General features: G+C 42.9%; 1 protein-coding gene across 1 annotated transcript in view; it reads right to left on the bottom strand.

The window, feature by feature from the left end:
• Window positions 1-22,145, bottom strand: part of zgc:158766 (uncharacterized protein LOC100009641 homolog) — a 131,799-nt gene that overhangs the window by 53,267 nt on the left and 56,387 nt on the right. The window contains 1 exon segment of the mRNA XM_052016913.1: window positions 2,074-3,391. Coding sequence (XP_051872873.1) covers window positions 2,074-3,391 — 1,318 coding nt within the window.

Here is a 22,145-nt window from a genome sequence, read left to right as displayed (position 1 = left end):
GTACATCTCAATTTCCTGCCAGAACTAATTTTTACAATCAGAAATATAGATATTAATCAAATACAATGTTCTCCACCACTCAAGTTGATTATGAAGATATAACCCTTTACTTCACATATACATTTCATAACCTCCTGATCATGTCTTCACTGTTGATCTCATGCTATTTTTATGAGATACAATTCCAAAAGTAGGATTATTCTTTACATTGCTGGTTACTTCAAAAACGTGACCACAAAAATTCATCTTACCACTTAGTCAGCAGTTAGGATTCGTGATAACTGCTGACCTCAAATATTGTTTAGAAATCATGTTAAAACATTATTTCAGGACGGCAAAGTAGCCCAAGTGTCATACAGCAGCTCCTGATGGTAAGGTCACATGTAGGAATCTCGGCTGAAGCCAGGAAAATCCTCAGATAACTTAAGGTAAACAGGAGGACCCTGAATTAATGTAGGACATTGTGTGCCCTCAGGCACCCTAATGCACTTCATAGTCAAATAATTTCTTCTGAATTGTAGTCATTGTAGTTTTATGGGAAAACATATCTGCCTCACAAAAATGGGGAAAGCAGGCAGCTCTCCTGCTTTTCAGGTGGTGCTAGCTGGAGATTAAATATTATCCTAGAACGCCATGAGATACTTTGTGTTGTTCAGACGTAGGTGAGGCCTCAGTCTGACATCTCATCTGAGCTGCAGCACTTCTACCACAACACACTTTCATCATTATACAATAAAGCTCTGATAATCCAACACACTCAAGACTTTGGTGGTGCTGTATTAGTAGATTTTCCAGGATATTGGATATTATTCCTAATAATACCCTGACACACTGAGTCATTCTTTTTTTAAAGATGTTACCCAGCATTAGAATAAATTTTCCAATGAAGTGCACAGGTTAAAAAGAGAACAGGAACCAGAACCCACCCCACCCCCAGGGGAAGACAGAAAGCAGGGCTCCAATGAGTGGAAAGAAAGCACAGCAAACATCACCTGGTGAACCAGATGCTGAATCATCAGGATTACCTAATAGTCATTTAGCAGACTATTGGAATTTTAAAGTACCACACCAATGTTTTCCACTCTAACAGTGACATTGCAATTTAAGCAGGCTGCCTTTTTGCTTCTGCTCTATACAGATATACAGTGGTGCAGGTGGGGAATCATCAAGAATATAATGCAACACACCCTTGCACCCTAATGATTATCCTGCAGTACTTGCTCCAAGCAGCCTGAGACCTGGCACTTGCCCCACCAATATTTGTACCATTATGCAAATAAACTTAGGCAGTAAGATGCAGAAATCTGAATTGCATTTTGTTTCCTAGCCATGATCTCCTGCCCTGTGCCCTCCTTATATTCGTGCCACAGCTAAATGCAAAACAGGATTCATAAACACTCTCAGCAAGTTGGAATCCATTGGCAAGTTTGGGATTGCACACTGGAATACAAATGTGTGAAAGTCTTTTAATAGGGGCAAATTTTAGCATTTTGTCTCTGAACTGCCAGGATTCATGAGCAAGTGTTGAAGCTTATGTTTTGTAAAATATACTTCCTATTACTAAGATGAACAAACAGAAGAAAATATTCCTCTATGTTACTCTTCCATAATTTGAGTGTTGATTGAGAAATGGCAACTGCTTAATATGGATCAACACTGCTTCTTCAAATCAAGAGATTTAGCTTTTACAGATAAAGATGCCTAGACTCAATTTTGCATATCAGATATTTAGCCACAAACCCTCAGACCTTTGCAACAATTTAAGGACTGTTTTTGCATGAGCAGCAACAGGTTAATTTGATACTGAGGGATGAAGCCTTTCAACTTACGCAAAGAAGGAATGAGAGATTATATGTTTTGGTTCAGTTAGGTTGTCTTTGAGACAGCAAGGTTTCACTATGCACATACTTCCTAAGTTTGTTAGCTATAAAGCATTTTGATATATCCAGACATTGTGAGGATATATCAAATCTCTTTTAGAAAAGAATTGCTCCTCCGTTATAGCACTTTAAGACTTGATGCTGATTTAAATTGTCAAAAAGTCACATAGCTGGTTTGAATTTCTGTATTTACCTGGGTTAGTGGAGCTGCTTCCAGTATTGGTGAGACATGTGTCAGAATTCAACTTATCCGTTTCTACTATGTGACCATTTGATACTTTTTTTCTTGAGGAGTCACCAGAAGAGAATCTTGTCTTTAATGCTTTCTCCTGTAAGCTCTTGTAGGCCATATCCAAAGACTTGGATCTTCTGCGACATATTCGACTGCTGGGAATGGAGGAACGTTCTTGCAGCGTCACAGACCCAACTGGGTTTTGACAGTGCTGGGTGCTTTTAGACTCTTCACTCCCTCCTTTACTTTCAGAACTGCTGGCATGTAGATCATGCTTTAGGCTCAGCTTATCACCAGGTCTCCTCATAAATATCCTTAAGTTTCCATTATTGATCACTTCAGTTTTATGCTCCATGATTTCCTCAGCTATGGATGCCTCAGAACTGAAGCCCAATTGCATAGGGTTCTGCAAAGCCTCCATGTACGATTTCCTAAACAGACGTTTTGTTTCAAGGTACACCGAATCTCGATGCTGCTTCCTCCTTTGACAGGGGCTGCTTAAGTCTGTGGCAAAGGTTAAAACTTTAGTAGTAATCCTGGTCTCAGGGCTAGGAACTACCAAAGCTTCATTGTTAACTGTTGGGGCCTCATCAGGAAGAGGATTGGGTCGAACTAGACTCGGTAAAGGAATTGCATCAGTGCCATTAGAACTTGGGGGAAACAATGAGCTGTCTCCTTCTGCAGACCCCTGTTTGACATTAGTTCCAAAAGATTGAATGTTCTCGGACAAACAAATCCCACAGTTCATTTTACCTTCTAACATTGCTGATTTTTCCATTGGAACCACTGCTTCAGTAGAATTGCAGTGATCTGGCAAGTTGCTGCTCTCTGTCATTTGCGGCATCTTTTCTGTGGTAGGTGTTAGCTGGTCATGGTGATCTGAACCGGAATGTGAATAAGTCAGAGTGGTTTTTGGCCTGTTGACAAATGCAGGGTTAATGACGTTCTTCCAATGTACCCGGAGAACAACAGTGCCACTCGTTAAGAGACAGCTGTGCAGAGAACACTTGCGCTCACGATTCACATTCTCCAGAAATTCCATAGTGAAGAGATTTGCATAAACATCCTCAGGGACAAGAGCTTCTTCCACTGACTGCCCATTTCTGGAAAGATACTTCAGCACCAATTTTGCAGATTGATTCCCCTGAGGTGCAACCTGAATGTAAAAGTCTCCAACCTTGAGAGGGACCTTATGGAGTGATGCTAACTGCACCACCACCTTTTCATGGACACACAATGGCCAGCCTTCATGACGGAAGATGAGTCCTGCATACTTGGCCTGCAGACAAAAGAAAAGCAATGTTAATAGATGCAAAGAGCCTTCTGGCTTTTATATCCCAAAAAATGTTGAACCCACATATATCCTTCACTCCTCATTTACCCACTGCAGTAGGATTATCACTTCAGCAAAATGCAGGAACTGTAAGATGGTTACTTAATACAAAATCAGTCCCAGAATGATCAATGAGTTAATTATCCATTCATTTCCACTCTGGTCAAGATTTGAGATATTCAGCCCTGATGGCTAATAGCTGTGGTGTGAATAATCTAAATGAGCATCGGGACACTGAGCACATTTAGTGCAATAATTCCTACATTACAGTTGTGACAACACAAGTAGTAAAGTGATTTGTGATATGTTAAAATCATGAAAAACATAACTCCTTTCTTAATAATAACAACTGAATAAATTGGAACTGCAATACATCTGAACTCCAGAATGTTAAACTATACATTTATTATATGAAAGATATTTCAACTGCTCCTGAGACTGGTTTGTGACACAGCAACAAGTTGAATGCAGATTGTTCTTATAACTAATACTATCAGGGCTGGACTCCCAAGGATCAAGATGCATTAGAAGAGGGGGTTGCCAAAGGCTGCTAAGCCATGAAATGAATGGAGATTAGTAGAGTCTCAAGAATATAATAAGGTTGGAAAATTCCTCAGGATTACTCCCTACCTGTTGGTATTATTTTGCTGGAAATGCTTCTAAAAGTGTGGGGGAAACAGACCAAGACTGTTTCTGAAATTGTGAAAATTTTCACCTCAGCACTGTCACTGGGACCTAAATGCATCACTGACATATAAAACCAAAGAACTCTCCACTGCCTATAATTCACCTGCTCATCAGTCAAACTGATTGAATCATCAGGCAGAGAAATTTGAAGTAATTTTCCATGATGACGATGTCCTTTTTAAAGTGAAACAGTGGTTATTCCATCAGAATCAATTATAATTATATTCAGTCCTGACCTTCAGTGCTGCCTGTGTGAAGTTTTCATGTTCTTCCTGTGACCATGTGAGTTTCCCCCCGGGTGCTCCAGTTAACTGACTAGTGGAAATTGTGCAGATGACAACCAAGTATGTAAAAGAGTGCTGGAATCTGATGAGAGTTTGGGAGAATCTGGGGAAGAGTAAATTGGGATTAATGTTGAATTAGTGTAATTGGGTGCATGATGGTCAGTGTGGATCCAGTGGGCCAAAGGGTCTGTTTCCACACTGTATGACTCCAGCAGAACCATGATCTTACAAGTGTCTATCAAATAGCTCCTGTTTTCACACCTCTTAAAAATATATTGAAGGTCACAAACACTTCTGCCCTAAAATAAGACTGTCTTTTCTTAATGCTGTTCCACAGAAGATGCTTATTAGTCATGGAAAAGTGCCATTTTTAATGTCTGAGTGAAACGTCATATGTCATGGGCCCTCCTGTATAAGCTGCAAATAGAATAAAGCACAGAAAGAACAAAAGACTTATTTCTTCCATGACTTCAGGATATTTCAAATACGTTAATAATCATGAAGTACTTTTTAAGGTGTCATTAATGTGACGTGGGAAAGAGAATAGCCAAAGTGCCTACAGCAAGAAGCTACAAAGAGAAATGTGTCGTTTTCTTTTTAGTGGTGTTGTTTAAAGGTGAATTTTCCGGTTCTTATAGCATTGCCAAGTGATTTTCTGTCTGAGGGGGAAGGAGGAAGCTTGGTTTAACACGTCAACAGTAAGATGGGAGTATAAAAATCATTGCATGCAAACTCACTGCACTCAAGCTATCTGTGATTCTCTCGGCCCCAGCTAGGTCACTTCAGTTAGCTGAGTGTGTATCCTTTATCTCCGCAGGGAAAGAGTGAAAAAGAGAGAGGTCATTAAATCTGACACTCTGTGTATTTTCTCTAGGCCATCTCAAAGGTAGCAAGGGAAAATTCCACTTCATGAAGTGACCAGAAAAGGGGAAGGGTACAAAGTAGCTTAAAAAGTCACAGAGCTAACCTTGGAAAACAAAGCACGATTCTCAAATGGGCTTTGTGCTTGTGAAATGTGTGAACGAAAGAGTATGGGGGCACAATGTTTACCAGAAATGATATAGTGCTATAAATTGTATCAAACAGATCACTGTTCAATCAACAAAAACAAAAATAACACAAAATTTTCCCCCTACTCAAGAAAAAGTGATTTCCAATGAAAATAACTGTTTATTTGTTTACTACAGTTAGGCCCTACCTAACTGAGGAAATTGCTGATTTTACATTGTCAGTAAGGGGTCTCCAGCCTCCACTTTGGCCACACGCAGGGTCTCTGACCACCCTCCTGGCCAGTCCCAGAGATAGCTGTCTGCCCACCTAATCCAAGGCCCCAGACTCGCGTCCTTCTGCAGCAGGTACTGTGAACCAAATCAATCATATCTCCAGATGGAGCAATGAACCTCAGTGTACAAATGGATATGTATTGGAAAAAAATAGCTACTGAATTATAACATCCCACTGTCATCATTTAATGGCATAATGAATTGATCTGTATGAACGGTATACAAGACAAGTTTTCCACTGTACCTTGGTAAAAAGTGACAATAATAGACCAATACCAATTTAAGTGTCTTCAAATGTATTAATGTAGTTTAAGCACTTTCAAGATCAAAAAGATTCCTGTTGATTTTTACAAATTACAGCAACTAGTAAAAGTAAATTTTACTTTTCTACAATTTTATCTACCTCTTTTGCAACACTACATTTCTATCATGTTCCTACTACAATTTTAGTGTCTTATTTGCCCTCAGTTTTCTCTGCTAAATATTCTCTCTCCTGATCTCTCGCAACTCCATCATCCCTCTGCTCTGGTCCATTTTCATCCACACTAGCCTTCCCATCCTGCACACCATCCTCTCCCATGTACACATCATCCTGCTGCCCTTCATTCATGTGAGATAGAACATAGAAAGTACAGCACAGGAACAGGCCCTTCAGCTCACAATGTTGTGCCGAACCAATTACATTAATAATAAAATGCCCAACTAAACTAATCCCTTCTGCCTACACAATGTCCATATCCTACCATTTCCCTCACATTCGCACACCTATCTAAGAGCTTCTTGAACGCCCCTATTGTATTTGCCTCCACCACCACCCCAGGCAGTGCATTCCAGGCACCCAACACTCTGTGTAAAAACCTTGCCCCGCACATCTCCTTTGAACTTACCCCCTATCACTTTAAATGCATGCCCTCTGGTATTAGACATTTCAACCCTGGGGAAAAGATACTGTCTGTCTACTCTATCTATGCCTCTCATAACCTTATAAACCTCTATCAGATCTCCCCTCAGCCTCTGCCACTCCAGAGAGAACAACCCAAGTTTGTCCAACCTATTGTCATAGCACATGCTCTCTAATCCATGCAGCATCTTGGTAAACCTCTTCTGCACCCTCTCCAAAGCCTTGACATCCTTCCTATAATGGGGAGACCAGAACTGAATGCAATACTCCAGATGCAGCTTAACTAAATTTTTATGAAGCTGCAGCATAACTTCCTGACTCTTGAACTCAATGCCTTGACTAACAAATGCAAGCACGCCACATGCCTTCTTTACCGCCTTATCAATCTGTGTAGCCACTTTCAGGGAGCTATGAACTTGGAAAAGATCTCTAAAAGCATCACAAAAAAGATCCTGAAGAAATCAAAGTTGAACCAATTTCCAGTTTGTCTGCATCTGATTCGACACCACAGGTAGTGGTTGCTGGACAGTGATAAGGAAGAGGAAAATGCACCTTTCATGCCTTCAGGATCTCTCTTTACAGCTGGATAAAGTGTTTTAGAAATGCAGAATATTGGAATGACAGTTTCACATGGTATGATGCAACATGGAACTAAGTGATGAGCAGACAATGAGATTTAGGGATGGTGGGGAGGGAAAACCACTGGCTTTGAGTTGCTCTTCCAATATTAATGCATTGGAGACACAAGAGACTGCAGATGCTGGAATCTGGACCAAAAAAAAACAAATTGCTGGAGGAAAACAACAGGTCAGGCAGCATTTGCGGGGGGAAATAGACAGTTGACATTTTGAGTCGACACACTTCATCTGGGCTGAAAGATAGAGGGGAGATAGCCAGTATAAAGAGGTGGGGGGAAGGGTTGGAGCAAGATTTGGCCAGCGATAGGTAGGTCCAGGTGAGGAGCATTGGGGATTTTTACTTCAAGTCAAGAAGGTAGACAGAGTCTTGGTTTAACATCATCCTGAAGACGATAACTTTAACACTGTAGTGCTTCCTTGATACCTGGCTCAGATTATGTGATTAACATCTTTTGAATAGGACTTCATCCTTCTAAACTCTGTTAGAAAGGTGAGAGTCTACCTGACAATTAGTCACAGCCAACAAACCGTCGCTGTCTGTAAGGAGTTTGTGCATTCTCCTGTGTCTGCGTGGGTTTTCTCTGGGTGCACCGGTTTCCTCCCACATTGCAAAGACGCATGGGTAGGTTAATTAGGGTTTAAAATGGGCGGCGCAGACTCGTTGGGCCGGAAGGGCCTGTTACCACGCTGTAAATAAAATTTTTTTTTTAATTTTTTTAAAAATTTAAGTTACGTATTTACTTGATCTTCTTTCTCAAGGTGTCAATTTCAGAAAACTTGCTAATAATCCTGTAAAAATCTTGGCAATTTGTTCTTTTGTATTCCCTCAAGTAACACAGGGGTTTACTCCACTTGGAATCATCTGCTATCACATTCAACTTGGGGAGCAGGTGGGGAGGGTGAACGTATGCTTAAGAAGTTAGAGTAGTTATGATTGACTACACTTCACTCAACATACTGCGGCCTCATTAACAATCCACCCTTCCTTGATATACTCGTTCCTTGTTTTCTGAAACAACAAACTTACAAGGAGAGAATCGTGATCCTGATTTCTTTGACTCAACAATCTTTGTCATGGGAACAAATGACCCAAAGCGGGTCTTTCCTCAGTTGTGCCCCCAGCACTGGAAAATGTTTAGCAAGTGAAAAAGCTCCAGTGGGAACACCCGAGGTGATTAAGGGTTCACATGAAACCAAACTAATCACAACTGGTCTAAAACAACCTGTAAGGCTCCAGCGGTTTCAAGCAATTTTCAAGCTCACAAGAGCCGAGCGTGGAACAATGAAGTGTTCCAGTCCAGTGACTCCAGCAAGCAGAGAGGAGGGAACAGAAAGGCAGGATTGCAGTGCTGAATCACTCACTGACAGCTTTCATTGTAGGCTTGGCCACAGAGGCTTTCTGCCCCATAGAGCAGGTAGAAACAGATCTGCTTGGCACTGACAGAACCATTGCTTTCACTCAGACGTTGAACATCGTGACGTTTAAAATTTTCATCAAGGAGGAGGCTCTACTCTTGCATCACCCTCTACCGTTTATTTCCACCTCATTTACTTACCATGTTGGCTGCTTCCTGGGAAGAGACCATAATGTGAAGAGGTCATCAGGTGGAATGTTATCATGGTTCAGCAATCTTGTCTATTTTCACCAGTGAGTATTTATCCCTAGAAGGAGACTGATTATCTCAGGAGGCCTGAAGTACCTATGCAGCTGCATTGAATGTTTAGGATATTTAAACTACTCAAAAGAATAAAACCCAAATATATTAGCATTGCAGATGCAAGATGTTCCTTGTTGCAGTGGGTCGAGCATCAGTCAACAGGGACTTCCATTCACATAGTTAATATTAATGTAAAATCTCCCAATGTACTTTATGGAAATGTTACCAGACACAATTTGATTCTGAACTGCACAAGGAGAAATTAGGGCGGATGACCAAAGCTTGGTAAAGAGATAAGAACATAAGGAACAGAAGCAGGATTAGGCTTTTGACCCATGCTCCACCATTCAACATGATCAGGGGTGCTCTTTTTTTTACCTCTGTGCTACTTTTGTGCACTAACCAAATATCTCTTGATTCCCTTAATATCCAAAAATAATCAATCTTTTTCTTTGAGTATACTCAGTGATTGAGCTGCCACAACCCTCCTGGGTAAAGAATTCAGAAGATTCTCAGGGTGAAGAAATTTCATTTCATGTCTATCCTGAACAGACAACCCCTTATTTAGAAACTGGGACTCCTGGTTCTACACTCCCCAGCCAGGGGAAACATCAATTCCACACCTACATAGGAGAGGAAGAATTTTATTTAATTTACAGCATTATTAATTCCACTATCTCCAAGATCCCGAGTAATTTAGACTGAGCAAAACCTTAATTCTGATAAAACTGTCAGCAATTCAGAATGCTTCAGTATCTCTGATGACAAACAAAGACTTTGTGGTCAAAGGTATTGACTGCTGGCTGCCTTCCCTTATGGACTTGAGATGCACCTCATATTCTGGCCTTCATATCCCTTCTCAAACACTGGAAAATGTGCAGCACATGTGAAAACCCGATGGTGTGGCAGACCCCCTATTCATATAGAGTACGTGAGGCAGTTTAGACAACATGCTTCTGTAAACAAGGTCACTACTGTTTATCCACACATCTGTGTCATAATACCATCTGCTAACTACCATTAACGGGGAGCTGTTCAGACTAGATGCAATAATGGGGATCTTCCAAAATTTCCTAGATTCTGGAATGGTCATGGTAACAAATTTAACACTGTTATTCAAAATAAGGAGGGAAAAATTAGGGAACTACAGATGACAGCTGGCTTTAGTCATGGGGCAAGTAGAAGAATTCATTGTTGAAGTGATAGCACAGCACTTAAATATTCATGATGTGATTAGGCAGATACAGCATGGTTTTGCAAAAGGTCGTCAACTTGAAAAGCTGGCCTGTGTTAAAACATTGATACATGGCTCCCTAATACTGGTTTAAAAAGCTCTTGAAGAATCACAAAATTTGTTCGTGCAGCTGATAATAATGTCAGGCTGACAGTATTGTTTTTCAGCAGCAGTGACAACTTACACCACCATTCTGACTCAGGACATGGTTAAATCTCATCAGGCAACCCTTAAAGAATCAAGCACATAACACCATAAGCAAACTTCCATCTACTGGAGACTGTTTACTCTTCACCATTGCTGCACTAGTTTATTCCTGAGGGTAGTGAGCTTGCTCCCAGGCTCACTGACAATGACCTTGAGAGGGTGGTGGATCACACTGCATGCAAGACAGATGTTCTCTGTTCAAGGAGACCAGAGAGACTAATGTTCCCAACATTCTACTTCAAAAATAAGGAACTTACTTTAATTTACCCTTGAAGAATGAGATGTCCCTTCTAACATAGGGCAGATAATCTCTAGGACTGCCCGCTGTTCCAAGGCAACACACTTCCCCTGAAACCTTGAGCTCTTATTTTATGCATCAGCTTTTAATGTAGCACGTCAAGCGTCATCTGAAAATCCAAAAATACTATACCTACAGATTCCTCTCTATTGACTGTGCTTGTTACAACTCCAGTAAATTCTAACAATGCAGCTGAATGATCTGGACATATTTTCACGGACACTTTACAGAGACATTTCCCATGTTCTTCGGGTTCAACCAAGAATAATCGTTCAGCTAATTTACTATTCAACCTCTGAACAACTCCACATTCAACCTGATCTGTTGATGCACTACAGATATTGAACATGCTTGTGTTTACCGCAGTCCAGTTGGGAGGTGAGTGGCGGAACAGCCATTGAAACAAAAGTAAAACCATGACGCATGCACAAGCCAACTCCTTGGAAAGAGGCATGAAAATACCCAGTAAGCACAACAAGCAAAATGAGAGTTCTGGGATCAACAAACAAGTATGATGTGCAATAGTGGGATACGAGTGAAAGACTACAAATCATCAGCATAAAAGATGTCTTGTTTGAATTGTGCAGATGATTGTAACGAGAGGCACAATGGCCAACTAGGAGAGCCACTGCCTCACTGCTCCAGTGACCCAGGTTCAATCCTGACTTTTGACGCTCTCTGAGTGGAGTTTGCATGTTCTCCCTGTGGCTGTGCAGGGTTTCCCCAGATGCTCCAGTTTCCTCCCACATCCCAAATATGTGCAGGCTGGTAGGTTAATTGGCTGCTGTAAGTTGTCCCTAGTGTGCAGGAGAGTGGTAGAATCTGGGGTGCAGTTGAGAGGAATGTAGAGACATTAAAATGGGATTGGTGTAGGATTAGTGTGAATGTGCACTGATAGTCAGCGTCAACTCAGACTGTTTCTGAGCTACATGAATCTATGGTTCTATGACTTCAACAGAATTTAGTGGAGGAACATGTGATGACAAATTTATTCCCAAAGTGAACATAGAACCATATAATGAAGAGGAGATTCAGGTCAACATTGATTGGAGTCAGGAGCTCATACATTCTTCAACTACACCAGAGACTGAAACACAGTTAAGAAGTTCCAAGCATCTGAGAGAGCCAATTAGTAACCTGAATCCGTAGTAACAAGAGTATTAGAAGAAAGAAGGCTTGGTGCCATTATACTGGGCTTTGCTGTAATTAAAATGAAAATACTGAAAATACTCACCAGTTCAAGCAGCAGTAAAAAAAAAGCATTATCTAATTGGTGAGGGACGGCAGAGCTCTGGGATGCGGAGGGATTTGGGTGTCCTAGTACATGATTCACAGGAAGAGCAAGTAATTAGGAAAACCAACAGAACGTTATGGAGACACAAGGGACTGCAGAAGCTGGAATTTGGAACAACAAAATATTATCATTTCTTGCAAAGAGAACGGAGTAGGGAGGTTATGCATTTGATAAGGCCACAGGTGGAGTACAACATTGTTATCCTTATCTAAAGAAGGATGTTAATGTATTGAATCAATTTAAAAAAAGGTTTACTAAACTAATACCTGAAATAAGCAGGTAGTTGAATGAGGAAAGATTGCTCAGTCTAGGATTGTATCCACTGAATTTGAGAAGAATGAGAGAGAATGATTAAAACATCTGAGAACCACAGGGGTCTTGACAGGTTGGATATGGAAAGGATGTTTCCTCTTGTGGGAGAAAATTGGACTAGGGGTCACTGTTTATGAAAAAGGATCAGCCATTTAATACTGAGATGAGGCAGCGTTTTTTTCTCTCTGGATCATGAGTCTTTGGAATTCTCTTCCTCAAAAGGCTGGTGGAAGGAGACTTTTTCATTATTTTAAGGCAGAGCTAGACAGATACTTATTAAGCAAGGGAGTGAAACAGAAATGCGGATCTGGGGTTACCATTGGATCAGCCATGATCTTATTAAATGGTGGCCTACACCTGCTCCTAGTTGATATGTTTGTATGTATGCAGTCATGTTGGGAGAACAATAGTGAAATCTCAACAGGCATACCATTTACTGTAAATGCTGGAAGTACTCAGGAGGACAAGAGCAGGAGGATTTCCAGCAGTTTGTTTTTATTTCAAATTTCCATCATTGACAGTTGGTTTTTTGTTGCTTTTTGATTATTGCGCAGCATCTTGATCTCCACAGCTATAAATGGATATACAGTACTTCCCCTGGGGGAAGTGCAGCAGTTTTGCTGGATTGAGTCCAGGGGTGAGGAGAAATTGCACAGGATGGACCTATACTCACCGGAACTGAGGAGAGTGAGAGGTGTTCTCATTGCAGAGTATACAGTGTTGAGTGGGTGGTTGCTGACAAGACTTTCTTATGACTGGAGATTCTAGAAGTAGGGGACAAAACACAGGAGGAGACGAGTCACACTGCAGCCTTCCTGACACAATATTCTGCATTTCTGCCATTTTATTTCAGCTTTCCAGCAGCCACTCCACTTTATACAGCTACTTTTAGATAATGATTACGCAGTCACACCTCTTCCATTGTACCTTCTGCTCCCTAATATCATGTTCACCTTGTACCGTCACCCCTTCTGTCATTTAATCAACTGCCCTCCATTCCAGAATCCTTTCTGTTCTCTTCTCCACCAAAAACATTCCCCCCTCCACACCCCGCTCCCAACCATTTAGTCCATCTTAAAACTGGCCTTACCGAACTGTTACTCATCCCAAAGAAAGGTCATGAACCTAAAATATTCACTATGTTTCTCTATTCACAGATGCTGCCCGACCCACAAGTAACTCCAGCATTTTCCACATTAATGGTACAATCCATAACTCCCTTTCAAATGTAATTATTCAGCTTTTATGATCCATGTTACCCGTCCACAATTCTTTCAGTTGTCAATGATTAAACATTCCACCTTGTGTTACACTTTTAAAAAAAACCAACACCTTGCTCAGTGAACAACTCCAGATTAGTCAAACCATCCAATCATTTATTTCCTGAATTTGTCAGTCCCAGGTTGTGACTCAAAAACAAGCCTATCATTGAAAGTTTACTTTGAACAATACAATAGTCAAATGAAACACAGATTTGCAAAGGTGAAAGCCTGTGACTTTGACAATTAGGCCATCAATCCTCAATGCGCACACTGCCACAAAACTCTGCCTCCTTTTATAACATATCAGGGTATGATCTCAAGAACTGATAACGTCATTCAAAGCAATTGAAGCAAGAACAGCATTTGGCAGTAGTCTTTGCTGAGAACAGAGCGTGCATGTACTGCAGGATAAAATTCCCTGAAATCATTTTTTTTCCCCACTGAGGATTCTGACCAACACTCAGAACTTACTTGATCCTTTTAAAGTTCATTAAATGACAATTCTGCAGCCTCTAAAAACTTAGAGCCCAAAGTGCTTTGAGCCCATCTAACAGGCTATTCTGTTTTGGGAAAGCCAAAATAATGTGGAAGAACATTTACATGGTTCTATAGAGAATCATTTCATATAAGCAGTTGTTTGCAAGCCAACATACCAGGTCATTTGTATATGGTTGAACCAGCCTTTTATCCCTGTTCTGCCATTCATTGAGATCGTTGCAAAATTGCCTTGAAACTCCATTTTCCTGCCTTAGTTCCAGAATTGTTAAAAAGTCCACCCCCTAAAAGTCCATCCCTAAATCTCTTTGCTCCCCCAGATTTCCTTAATTCCTGCTCATTAGAAAAGATTCAGATCTGCTTTGTTCAGGTCCGGAGTGGAAAGCCCCACATTCCCTTACGCTGAACTCCAGCTGCCACAGTTTTGGATATTCACAAGTATTTTGCTGCCTATATTTGCATAAATTGTTGATTTTCTGTTCTTGTCTGCACTAATCCACACTGGTACGTATAAATGACAGACACACCTTAACTGAATCTTTACGTAACTCCTCAAACAGTTCAAATGGTTGTTAGTTAGACATGACTTAACCTTTACAAGTCTTTTATCAGTCATGCAAAGGAAACCATGGAAACATTTTGGCAGCTCTCAATCTCCACAGGATAAAGTTTGGCTGGCAACTGGGAGTGAGTGCATGAATTGTCTGCTGTGAAATTCAGAATCAGTGTTTTTTGGTTGTTCCGGTTTTATGGTAACAACAGTTTGTTCAGTTTGTTTGCATTTTCAAGACATTCACATACAAATTTTAGTCTGTGTTTATATATTTACATCCACGGACATATTAATATATACCTATGAGTCAGAGTCATAAGTTCATTATCTCACAGCACGGAACGGCACAGAAGCAGCAAGCAGCCATTGATTCAGCCAACGCTTCCCAGCAGCAATCTTGTCAGTCGTACACTTGATCCCTTTCCACATATCACTGAATTTTATTCTCTTTTATGGTCCTTCCAATTTGGAGGCTACCACCGAATTTATTTTTCTATCCAGACCAACAACACTTGAGTGTTGGGTCCTTGTTCAGACCAACAGTCAGACCAATACAATGGGCAGGCACGGTAGTGTCATGGTTAGCATAACACTATTACAGTGCCAGCGACCCAGGTTCAATTCCGGCCGCTGTCTGTAAGGAGTTAGTACGTTCTCCCCGTGTGTCTGCGTGGGTTTCCTCCAGGTGCTCCGGTTTTCCTCCCACATTCCAAAGACGTATGGGTTAGGAAGTTGTGGGCACGCTATGTTGGTGCCGGAAGCGTGGCAACACTTGTGGGCTCCCCCAGAACACACTACGCAAAAAGATGCATTTCACTGTATGTTTCAATGTATATGTGACCAATAAAGGTATCTAATCTAACCTACTCAAGTACTGAGGATATGCTGCACTGTTGGGGTCCTCTGTTAGATGACGTGCTCCTGAACATGGGTACAGTAGTGTGGTGGTTGTTACTGGTTAAGTTACAGTTCTGGACCATTGATCAAGAAATTTGACTTGAATCCCTCAATGGCAATTGGCATTGAGTAAGTGAAGTGAAATCTGGTATTAAAAAGGCACAGTAGTCTCAGTGGTGATGACGACAGAACCACCTAATGTCCTATGGGGAAGGCAATCTGCCCAGTCGGATACCTGATCTGGCCTGGGTGGCACCGTGGCTCAACGGTTAGTGCTACTGCCTCACAAGTCCAGCCACCGAATTCACTCCTGACCTCAGGTGCTGTCTGTGTGGAGATTGCACGCTCTCCCTGTGACCCTGTGGGCTGCCCCCAGCAGCTCTGGTTTCCCCCACATCCCAAGCGGGTCGGTAGGTGAATTGACCACTGGAAATTGCCCCTCATTATAGGTGAGCGGTAGAATCTGGTTGGTGGGGCAGGTGAGTTGATGAGATTATGGGGAGAATAATAAATGGAATTAATGTAGGATTAGTGTAAATGGGTGGTTGAAGGTCGGCAGGGACCCAGTGGGCTGAAGGCCCTGTTTCCATGCTGCATCTCTCTCTCAATTTCAAGTAGGATATTTCACTACATGTTTTTTTTAATAATCATTCATTAACATTTCCTGCACAGTGGTTATCACATTACTGGCCTGTCACAAACAGGCAAAGCAGGAGGAAGACAGCAGTCCTACAAGACCTCAGATCAGTGACAAGTTTCAACCAGATCTCAAAGCCCTTGGACATTGGGTGAAGTCAGTTGCACCTCACCTCTGAATAAGAAGTTCTGGGTTCAAACCCACTCCAGAGACTTGAGCACAAATGTCTGGGTGCATACATCAGTGGAGTAGCAAGGCAATGCCACACAGAGTCATACAGCTTGGAAACAGGCCCTTCGGCCCAACTGGTCTATCCCAAGATTCTCATCTAAGCTAGTCCCATTTGCCCGCATTTGGCCCATATCCCTCTAAACCCTTCCTATCCAAGTACCTTTTAAAATGTTTTTAATGTACCTACCTCAACCATTTCCTCTGGCAGCTCATTCTATACACTGACCACCTTCTGGGTGAAAAAATTTGCCCCTCAGGTTCCTAATAAATCTCTCCCCTCTCATCTTCAACCTATGCCGACTAGTTCCTGATTCTCCAACTCTGGGAAAACGATCATGTGCATTCACCCTAATGCCCCCCATGATTTAATACACCTCTATAAGATCACCCCTCATTCTCCTACACTCCAACCTGCTCAACCTCTCTCCATAACTGAGTCCCTCGAGTCCTGGCAACATCCTCATAAATCTCCTCTGTGCTTGTTTTTGAACGAGACATCAGATTGCTCTCCGACGTGGACATAAAAGATTCCAAGGTACTACTTTGAAGAGAAGCAGGGGTGTTATCCTTTGGTGTTCTGGTAAATAATTAAGCTCAACCAACATTACTGAAAAGTCAATAGATTATTTGGTCTTTACCCCAGTGCTGTTTATGGAAGATAATACATGGAAATAGACCGCAGTGTTTCTTACCCTACAGAAGTGACAACACTTTAAAAGCATTTTTTACTTGTTCTTCCACTTATTACCCACCTGCCTGTGTCCCCCAACCCCACCCCTCTCCCATTTGGCTCCATCTGCCCATCGTCCTTCAGCCCTCCCATCACCTGCTGCCCCTGTCTCACCACTCGCCCCCTCTGCTTTATACCGGCTGCCTTCCCTCTCCGCTCTCAGTCGCGATGCAGGGTTTCGACACTAAAAGTCGGGCAATTCCTTCCCCACCACAGATGCTGCTCGACCTGCTGAGTTCCTCCAGCAGTTTGTTTTTTGCAACATGTTTTAAAGCATTTGACTGCCTGTCCCACCGCTGGAACTTCCAGGGAATTGCTACGGATTTTTATGTGCATTGAAGATCAAGTGGGAAACTTGCAGGAGATGATGAGACGAATCGCCGGCTCTGAACCATGGCTGGGATGTCCTGAATTTTTAAGCATTGGGTGGGGGTAGATTGAGTCACACTGTGATGCCTTCAAATGTCAAAGAGCCGGTAAAACTAGTCGAGGGTTACATATAAATTTTGTTTGAAGTTTTGGGATGGGACTGGTCCTTGTGAAGACTTTGGCCATCCAGAAGTTACTGGTGGGTGGTGGGAGTGTGGGGGAGGCCTAGGGAGCAGTCTGGTAAGGAGACACACAAAAGAGATTTTCTGATAGTAATGCACAACAAAGTTACACAGATAATTATCTTCACCTGTTAACTCCTGAGAAGAAAGCAGCAGTCATCACATTTCAAAGGGCCGGCCTGCCTGAGTGATAATCACAATTATTCAAGTCATCCCGTTCTACTTTTTTACATTATTTTATCATGTTGAATCAGTTGTGGGAGGTGGACCGTTCTGCCATTTGTCTAATTCTATGCACATGCAATTCCCCTTGAAAAAAAATTGGTGCTTATCAGCAGAAATTCAGGTTTGGGATTTTTGTGTACTATACTGAGATATAGAGCCATCATTGTTTGGGACCAGTGGAATCTCATTTTATATCTGTCACACTTCTCTGCTTCATACTCAGAGATGTTTCTAGGTAACATCTCCTTGAGTACCAAGCAGCCCAAACACCCTATGGCCATTATTGTGTGTAATGCCCAGACAGTAAGTGGTACTGAGCTATTCAGCATTATGGGCATCACAGAGACCAATGCTCATCTCAAACACACATGCATGCACTTACTGGCAGCAAACAAATAATAATGATCAGAAAATCTTCCAGGTACTGAGGCCAAACCAACCCTCCCCCCACCCAACTGAATCAGCAATCACAGTACAGGTTCAGCTGGGACCTTCCTGATCGATGAATGCTGAATATCTTCCATCCCCGGCACTGAACTCCACCCAGTGTGAGCACGTGTTGGTGTGGGAGTCGTGACGGTCAGTGACCCTGAATTTCAGTGGTCCCAGTTTTCCAATTGAATAAAATAAACCAGCAAACAAAAAGTATGCTGATGTTAGCTGTAACGCAACAGTAGCACTCTCGCTTCTGAGCCAGGAGGTCATGGGTTCAAGACCTTCTCCAGACACTCAAGCAGATGCTGCAATGTCAGAGGGACAATCCTTTGGATTCATTCTTAAACCGAGGGAACAACTGCCTTTCACACGTGAGGCAGCAGCACGAACCGCTGAGGCCCTGTGTCACACTTGGACACTGTTCAGAGTAAGGGGGAGCTCATCCTGTTGTCCACCCCAAACGCCACACATTGCTTTTTGTGGGATTTTGTTGTGAGCAAATTGGCTAGTGTGTTTCTTGCATTACCAGAGTGCCTAACCTTCAACAGCATTCCATGGGCTGTAAAACACTATGGGACTTTGGGTGTCATGTAAATACAAGTCCTTCCTTGTTTATTTCCCTCCAATAGATGCTGCCTGACCTGCTGAGTTCCGTGTGTGTTGCTCCAGGTTCCAGCATCTGCAGAATCTCGTGTCTCCTTTTTACTCATTCTGACTGATTGCCAATGGTGGTGATTCTGGGGTTAATATCTCACGTTAACAACTGAGCTTCCGGGGTGTCCGAGCGACCTGGGATCCAATGAAGGGCTCTGCTAAAGCTGGGTTTTGGTACAGGGGCCTTTGATGTGGACACATTGCCTATTGTCCCATTCCCTTCATTCCAGCACATGTACGGAATGTAGAGGCAGGCACATATAAAGACTGGTAATTGTTCTACAACTCAAAAGGCACACTAAACAGGAGACATGGTGCCCAGTAGAATCAACTTTGCATAGCTCGTGAGCACAGAGGGCCTTTCCTCCAGTAGCTCCACAATCACATTGTTAGCCATGGTGAGAGGGACACAGAACGGGCGACGGGCATAGGGGACTTCACTCAGGATCACGATCAGCTGCAGTCACTATTGGCTGCTGGGGACAGAGAGGATAGCAAATTAACTGGCTGGGAACATATCACAGCACCCCAAAGGAGATATACAGGAATGTGGACAAAAAGGGTGAATTAAACTCTCAAAGGTGCACGACCTGCAAGAAATTCAGCCATCTAAGATGACAACAGACCGAATAAGCCAGCCTCTCTTAACATTATACATGTCTTGTCGCGTCCTGCTCGGAATGATGGACTGTGCATTTCGGGGGCACACCCCTGAGCAAATGGATTTCAAATGATTGATGTTCAAATATACATCGAATGGATCTTGATCGATGGCACAAGCCCAGGTGCCCCTGTACACAAGTGCATCATACACGCAGACCAGGATAACGAATGCGATCAATTTTTATTTTAAGTGTGACCTATACGTTTAGTCATAGCGTCACACCAGCACAGAGACAGGGCCTTCGGCCAGCCGTGTCTATGCCAACCTTGTACTATCTACACTTAATCTTATTTACCCGCATTGTTTCTCCCTCGCCCCGCCATGTCCGCATCCCCTTCACATTTCGCGGTCCACCTCCAATCACCTTGGTTAGTGGCCCCTCCGCTCTGTCCATCCCCGCTCCTGGTTCACCCTTTCAGGTCGACTTGAGCTGCATCATGCCCTCTCCCTTTCAGGTCCGCTTGAGTTCCACCCTGCCGTATTCCTCCCAGGTCCGCTTCAGTTCCGTCCTGCCCCCTCCCTTTCAGGTCCGCATGAGGTCCACTCCGTCGGATCCACATCCAGTTTACCAAATCTATTCTTGATCATCCTCCGCGCTTCTCCCTGCCGCCCGCTCCCTCTGCCCTACACGTGGTTCACTTGCTCTTCTCAACCCGTTCGTGCTTCACCCAACCCGGTGCGCTGGCTCGTCACCCTGCACCTCTTTACAGTTCGCGGTTCATTTCGAATCAACCTGCGGCCGTTGAACGTTGCGCGTCCCTTGGTTTGTGGCCCTTTCGCTCTGTCCATTCCTGCTCCTGATTCACCCTACGCGGTCCGCAAGACCGTCATCCGTTCAGGTCCGCTTGTACCGCACCCTGCCGTATTCCTTTCAGGTCCGCTTGAGCTCCACCCTACCGGGTCCGCACCGTTTGCCAGATCCACCCCGGATCGTCCTGCTGCGTCCGCGCTTCTCCCTGCTGCCCTACACGTGGTTCCCTCACGCTTCGCTCTGCCTTCCCAGCCGGTTCATGCTTCACCCACGCACTGCTGGCTCGTCACCCTGCACCTCTTCACACTTCGCTGTCCACTTCTAATCGCCTTGCGGCCGATTACTATTGTGCACACCTTGGCTGGATGCCCCCTCGCTCCGTCCACCCCCTCCCCCAGCCGCGCCTGGTTCTCTCTACACGGTCCTCAAAGCCATCACCCTTTCAGGTCCGTCTGAGTCCCACCCGACCTTCTCCTTTCCATCTATGTTTCGTCTCCGAACTCCTGGGCCTTTGAAACATTTTTCTCTCTCCACAGGTGCTGTCTGAAATCCCGAGTTTACTTTTGCTTAACTTCACCTCCGTATCTCACTGTCACTCAGTGAGCAACCTCTAAGGCGCTTTCACACTGATGTTCATTTCTTCATCACCTGGAAAACAACCTTAAAAAAGCTTTGTCCTGCTTTATGATTTTCAGTACTCAGCTCAAACAATCCAACCCTTTCTGAGGACATTCACCAAACTCTAGACAGCAGCAGAATTTCGAATAGAAGTCCCACCCGTCCAAATTGTTTCTTTGCAGCTAATAAATATAGCAAGCAGGCAATCAGGATGAAAAGGAGGGGGCTGTGTTGCAGTTTCTCAACACTTGCTGCAACCCAGGTTGTCCCAAAGCAGTCTTGAGTGGACAATCAGAGACTTTTTCCCAGGGCAAAAATGGCTAACACGAGGGGGCATAATTTTAAGGTGATTGGAAGAAAGTGTAAGGTCAGAGGTAATTTTTTTTTACACAGAGAGTGGTGGGTGCGTAGAACACACTGCCGGCAGAGGTTGTGGGGCAGATACACTAGGGACATTTAAAAGACTCTTAGACAGCCACATGAATGATAGAGAAATGGAGGGCTATGTTGGAGGGAAGGGTTAGATAGATCTTAGAGCAGGATAAAATGTTGGCACAACGTCATGGACCGAAGGGCCTGTACTGTGCTGTAATGTTTGATGTTCACTCTATAGCAAATGAACATTTTTGGCATATACATTGTTGTAATATAGGAAATGCAACAGTTATTTTGTACATAGCAGGATCTCACAGACTGTAATGCAAAAAGAATGCATAATCAGTTTAAGAGAGGTTAGCTGAAGGATTAATGCAAGCCAAATCACCCAGAGAACTCCAATGCTCTTTTTATTTAATTTTGTGGAGTCTTTTACATGCACCTGAAAGGTCTGATGGAGCTTTGATACAAAGTCTCATTTGAAAGACTGCCTCTTCGCCATTGTTGCATGAAAGCATGCGTTGAGATTTCATGACCTTAGAACAGGATTCAAACCTATGATCTTCTGACTCAGAGATGAGAAAGTTACCAACTGAACAAAAACAGAAGTAATACCAACTTCCATCTTTTTTGTTGCATTCTAGTGAAAACATCACAAAACCATCACCTCTGTTGAGTAAATCCCACCATCATATTCCCCCAGCTCATACAATTCTCAGGATTTCTTCTATGGGCAACATAACTATTTAATTGTATTCTGAAGATCGCTGTGTGAAATCAAAGACCTGCTTCAATATTACTTTTCACCATCACACATGGCTGGCTG

Source organism: Pristis pectinata, chromosome 5 (genome assembly GCF_009764475.1).
Source record: "Pristis pectinata isolate sPriPec2 chromosome 5, sPriPec2.1.pri, whole genome shotgun sequence".
NCBI lineage: Eukaryota > Metazoa > Chordata > Chondrichthyes > Rhinopristiformes > Pristidae > Pristis > Pristis pectinata.
This window is presented reverse-complemented; position numbering and strand designations above follow the sequence as displayed.